Here is a 6,000-nt window from a genome sequence, read left to right as displayed (position 1 = left end):
TGAAATGATTTGTTGAATTAAGTTTATTTTCTAATTGAATTAGTGTTGGTTAATTAAATTGGGTGAGAATAATTATGTTTATAACATCATTAGTAAAGGTATTTTTGTAATATTATTAAAAAAATTACCAAAAAAAGAAAGAAAATTGAAAATTGCAACTAATATAAAGCATCTAAAAATGACAAAAATTGCAACTAAAACTCAATAGAAATAGTATAAACCCTTCATTCATTATTATACTCCTACTAGTCCAATGAACTTCATACAAATTGGCCCTCTTGCTTTTACTAATTACAGAGTATATAATCAAATCTCAATAGCATTTTCGATAACATGTTACCTTTTGTTAGATCGATGAAATTATATAATCTAGTAGAGATATTATATAGGAGTACCTACTACCTAGTCGTATATCCAAAGACTATAATAGTTGCCTTTTGGAGCCCCTAAGGTAAACCTAGATGTCATTTCAGTGCCTAAAGTTGCCTTAAAGAGATATATAAAGCTTTAGTTGAGCTGCTCAGCTTGTTGAGACTGTATAGTTACAGGTATACTAACTATACTGATTTTGTAATTGAAACTTAAGAAGAAACAGAGACTACTGCTACATGGCAGGAAAAGTAACCTGTTAACTGCCAACCATGAACCATCATAGATAAACACAAACAAAAACCTAACTTTTAAGTTACATAATGGCTAATATCATGCAAATTGGTTGCTGGTCCCATAAGTCCATAACTGAGTTCAAGACCACCAAGTATTTTGTCCCAAAGAAAATCTCATTGATCTGATGGAAATATACAATTTGCAAGGCACAAATGAGTTTGGAGATGACACTGACTTAACAAATTGGCGATCAGGAATGCTTCCATAGGCCATAGAACCCTTAAGCTTTACGAACAATCACACGTCTTTCTCTCTTGTACTCAACTTCATCCCTTTGGTGCATTATCAGTAGAGCTCTTCTCACCTGCAAAGTCAATAATATGTTAATGTCGCTACATGTGGAGCCAAACGCATGATTCCCAAGTCACTCGTAACGTTTTAAATCCTGATGGAGATTAAACAAATTCATACTTTGAATTCATCAACCCCTGTTCAGGATAGGATTTTATTTAATACATATGTTGTTGTATACAGTATCTTTTATCACCATCTATTAAGACAGATTGTTTTTATACTGAGAATGTACCAGCCAAACTTTCATGTTATATACGGTTGCAGAAAGCAAAATAGAATATAATTTGGAATGTCATCCTTTGCACTTACAATGGATTCATTCAACCCCATCCTGCTCAAGTCATCAATTAAACGTCTTTCTGAGATGTGGCTTCCAATGCCAATTCTTCTCTTTATCTGTACTTCTGCTTGCTGTTTACCCAAAAAAAAAAAAACAGAAGAAAAGCCTAAGAAAAACAAAACTAAAAGATAACCTGATAAAAACACAAGAATTCTTCAAGACCTTGATCTCATTTGCCATTTCAGCAGTAAGATTTACTTGCTGATTAATTCCAGAACTAGCTGCGTCCATGGTGGCAACATTGAACAGCCGTATCGCCTCCTTTACATGCTCATCCGTGGCAACATCAGACCTGTAAACAGGGTATACAAACATTTAGTAAGCCAACACAATGATGACATAGAAAGAATACTGTTGCAACACTAGGCACAAATGTTTTCACTTGGAAGAAAAAAACCATAACCATAGACTTGCCTGCCTTGCAATAATCCACCCTCCCATCCCCCAAGTTATAATGATTTACAGCTAGCTCAGAGTGGTGACTAGCAGATCACCAGTCTCAAGCAGCTTTCAAACGTACAAAAATTTTGCATGCAAACCATAACAAAGTCAAGTATTAGAGCTAAATATAAGCACTTACAATCTCATCTTTGCAAGGGCCTCGCTTAATCTAACTATAGCCTCAAGTTGCCTCACAGTAATCGGTATTGCAGATGCCTCACCACTTTCATTTGCTTTTTGCCTCATATCCTACGAGAGCCAGAATATGAATTCATTAGACATACAACCAAAATTTATCATATATTCATAATCAACAGATTCAAGAGTTATATGACACTTTATCTTTCAAATTATTATTATCCCAGTTTAACAATCCAAAAATATTGACTACAATTATTCCTAACTTCTCAACAATGCAAATAGGTAAGTGGTTTTGGAGGCTTCAATACCTGTCGGATGCTAACATATTCAGTTTGTAACTTCTTTGCAGCTGATTCTGACAGACGAGGGTGGCAATTAGATCTACAATAGTGTATGTATCTGTATACAATGAAGCACATGCAATTAATACCAATGTAGCATTCACAAATGTAGCACCAAGGAATTGTATGGTCTTGATAATATACACAAATACCTCTTTAACCAATTCTCCTCTTTTGAAACTTTAGATTCCTCCCTAGTCGAACCAGCAGTTGCATGTAGATTTGTGATATGTTTAGCAATTATCTGAAACAAAATATTTGAATGATTAAAAAATCACTAGGGTCCTTATTTTGTGAAGAATCATATGGGAGAGAAAGCGTCATATACATCTTGGTGCAGATGAATCCAACTAACCAGGTTCTAAACCAAACACAGAATGAAAATTGAGCACTAATTTTACTCATAACATAGCAAAAGATGCTGAAGAGTTCTTTAGCTTATTCTGTATGTATACCTTATCTTGGCTATACATCCTGATATCTTTGACAATGAAGATCAGGTCAAACCGAGAAAGAATAGTTGTCTGCAGATCAATGTTATCCTGCGCAGTCTGGAAGAAAGGGGGATTCTTGCTATTAGCATTTACTGCTAAAACAAACATTGTTGTAGTATAGAGCATAAACTAAAAAAAACTGATGTACAAACTTATACAAAGATAACAGAAGCTACAAACCTTAAGATCATCATAACGCCCTGATGGAGGATTGGCAGCTGCAAGCACAGAGGTTCTCGAATTAAGAACAGTTGTTATACCTGCTTTAGCAATGGAGATTGTCTGCTGCTCCATAGCTTCATGAATAGCAACCCTGTACAAGCAAGATTGCAAATCAGCAATTATGAAATATATGCAAAATGAATTATTACACCAATCTGTGGTCATTTCAAAAAATAATTAAAGCAACTAAACTCCACTGAACCTGTCCTCTGCTCGCATCTTGTCAAACTCATCAATGCAGACAACACCTCCATCAGCCAGTACCATGGCACCACCTTCCAGATAGAACTCACGCTGCACATAAACAAGATTGGTCGGAATCAAGAGATGAAACTATGAAATATGAGCCAGTATTTCAGTGGAATGCCAGTTAGGTATGACAAAAAAATTGAAAAAATTTATGACTAAAGAAGTTGAGAACTTACTGAACCACTGTCTCGAATCACAGAAGCTGTAAGTCCAGCAGCCGAAGATCCTTTACCAGACGTATAAACAGCTACGGGTGCTGTCTTCTCGACAAACTTGAGAAACTTCATTGAGAAAAAGTGATTACGTTATAAGTTTATTTAGTTTTGGTAAAATGGGCTGTCAATTTGCTGCTTTACTAGCCAGTGAGTTTTCAATTGATTTAAGAGAAACATTAAGAATATAGGGTTGAGGATTAAACATTAGACTGCCAAAGAACATGAAATGTGCAGAGAAAGCTACCTGTGATTTGGCGGTAGAAGGATCCCCCAATAGCAGCACATTAATGTCACCCCTAAGCCTCACACCATCCGGCAAAGACTGCATCCACAAAAAAGTAAATCACATATATTTCCATGAATTAAAGGGAAATCACAAGATGATTAACAAGATAAGAGATTGTACCTTGCGTGATCCACCAAACAAAAGGCTAGCAACGGCCTTCTTGACATCAACATGGCCAAAGATAGAGGGAGCAATCTTGGAGCATATAGTTTCATATGTATCAGGCTGAGCAGCAAATCTTTTGAATTCTTCAATCTGTGATGGAAGCATATATGAAACAAAAGTCCTGAAGACTTAAACATATAAAAAATAGATAAAGAAAAAGAGAAGCACACCTCATCAGCCGTGAAAGCAGCTTGACCTCGAGTGTTGCTGGCCTCATTGGCTTCTTCTATCCCTACAACTCTTATGTAAGGCTGTCTAATAGCAACTGCTCCCTTATGACTGTACGAGGACCAACAATGAATGAGAAACAAGAGTGATAAGTATCTGATTGCAATGGTAAGGTAAAGGGTTATTACGCGGTAGATGCATTGGCAGCTTGAAAGATGCTGTAAATTCCAATGACAGTGAGTCTGGAGCCAGGAACAATAGTTTGAACAAGATGTCGATCGATGGAAAGAAGCATGTTTCTAGGCAGCTCTCCAGTTGGAACGTCCTACCAATTAAATTTACATATTAACTATCAGGAACAACAACCCATGAATATGATAGATATTGATGAAACAAAATGAGAAACATTCACCTCAGGATTCTCTTGGAGTTTAAGGGTCTGCTGATCAACATATCTGCTTCTATCAGGAACCACAAGCCAAGGATCAAGAGGGCAAGGTTCTTCACCAGGCTGTATTTTTGTGAAATAAAAACAGCGTTAAAATGTTGTTGCTGGTGAAATCAACTACAAAAAAAAAAAAAAAAAAAAAAAAAGAAAAGAAAAGAAAAAAGGACCTGAGGAATATGGTCACAAGATCTGGGAATGATTGCGCCGCCAAGACCAGGACGGCAAGGAACGAGCTTGACATTTTTACAGTTCTTACAAAGCAAAGTGACATACGTAGCCTTAGCTTTAGTTCTAGAAGCTGCTATGGTAATCCCTGATATCTTAACCATTTTGGATATGTATTGAGCCTGTTTGATCGATTAATTGATTAAATGAAATTGAAATTGAAATTGAAATTCAAAAGCAAAACCCTAAAAAAGATTAAAAACATACACCAAGAGAGCGTATAGAGATGGAATCCTCATTGGATGTAAGGAGAATCTGAACATCCTCGGTGAAAGGCTCCTCCATTTCTCCGGTCTCCCCGGCTACTTTGGACTTCAAACTGGCCAGCACCTCCGACGCGGCCGTCTCAAACTGAACAGCAATTTAAACATACATTCATTCAAAAAGAAGGAAGAAAATGAAGAGAAAAGTAACAGACCAGTGGCAGGTAGTCGGCGGGAGCAGAACGGAGGAGAGAGGGTAGATCGGGATCAAAGGCGTCGAGGTGCTCAAGGTTAACGACGAGTGAAGTAGGATTGTGGACGAGGCTCTGACGGTAAGGGAAGACACTAGAGTTGGTCTCGAAGCTTCTGATGAACTCCTTGAATTTAAGGAGAACAGAGTGCCGACTGTCGGAGCTGTTGTCGCCGACACGACCAGAGGGGAACTGCGCCTGATCGCTGTAATAAACTGCTCCTTCATCCCACCCTGACATTCTCTCTCCTTTTTCTCTCTCTCCTGATTCAATGAAATGGTGGCGGAACTGATTGATTTCAATGAGATGAATGGATATAAGAGGGGTTTTGCTCTTTTTGGCGGGCTTTTTTGGCGGGAAAACTCTCACCGCTCACCATGTCCAACTCCAACACCCCTTTTTAGAATTTCAGGACCCAAACCAAGGATCCAAGACCTTTTACTACCCAAACTCCAAATTCACATAACAACCATCAGTAAACTTAAATACAACCTTAACACATACTCCGTACAGATTATCCCTCCGTTATTTTTAGCTCTACTCACTTTTTATACTAAACTGTGTTTTTATGTTGTACTCATTTTTTTATTTTTTTTTTAATCCTATTTAGCCTTTATTTGTTTTAATGGAAAACAACTTTTTGGAAAAATAGTTTCAAACGAAAACCTATTGTAAAAATAATTTTCCTTTGTTTGGTTTCTTACAAGAAAAATTATTTAGGATGAGAAAATAGGAGTAAGGAAAATGTAGCATACCTTCTTTTTAGAAGAAAAACATAACCTGCTCTTGGGAGAACTATTTGGGAGAACTATTTTCAACCTTTGGCTAACCAAACAATTGAAAATAAGAAG

At 37.0% G+C, this 6,000-nt stretch overlaps 1 protein-coding gene across 1 annotated transcript; it reads right to left on the bottom strand.

Moving 5' to 3' along the window:
* Window positions 1-201: 201 nt before the first annotated feature.
* On the bottom strand, window positions 202-5,613 carry LOC110708091 (DNA replication licensing factor MCM5-like). Its single transcript, XM_021886199.1, has 18 exons — window positions 5,114-5,613; window positions 4,903-5,046; window positions 4,638-4,817; window positions 4,435-4,533; window positions 4,211-4,347; window positions 4,025-4,133; window positions 3,810-3,944; window positions 3,648-3,725; window positions 3,365-3,469; window positions 3,142-3,233; window positions 2,898-3,030; window positions 2,679-2,774; window positions 2,376-2,467; window positions 2,191-2,281; window positions 1,881-1,990; window positions 1,463-1,592; window positions 1,270-1,371; window positions 202-970 (listed from the first exon to the last, which is right to left on the bottom strand). Exons 1-18 carry the CDS (start codon window positions 5,387-5,389, stop codon window positions 887-889), a joined length of 2,193 nt encoding a protein of 730 aa, XP_021741891.1. The 5' UTR covers window positions 5,390-5,613; the 3' UTR covers window positions 202-886.
* Window positions 5,614-6,000: the final 387 nt, after the last annotated feature.

The sequence above is a fragment of the Chenopodium quinoa genome, unplaced genomic scaffold (assembly GCF_001683475.1).
Source record: "Chenopodium quinoa cultivar QQ74 unplaced genomic scaffold, ASM168347v1, whole genome shotgun sequence".
In the NCBI taxonomy this organism is placed as follows: Eukaryota; Viridiplantae; Streptophyta; class Magnoliopsida; order Caryophyllales; family Amaranthaceae; genus Chenopodium; species Chenopodium quinoa.
The sequence above is the reverse complement of the archived record's forward strand: the minus strand, read 5'-3'. Positions and strand labels throughout refer to the sequence as shown.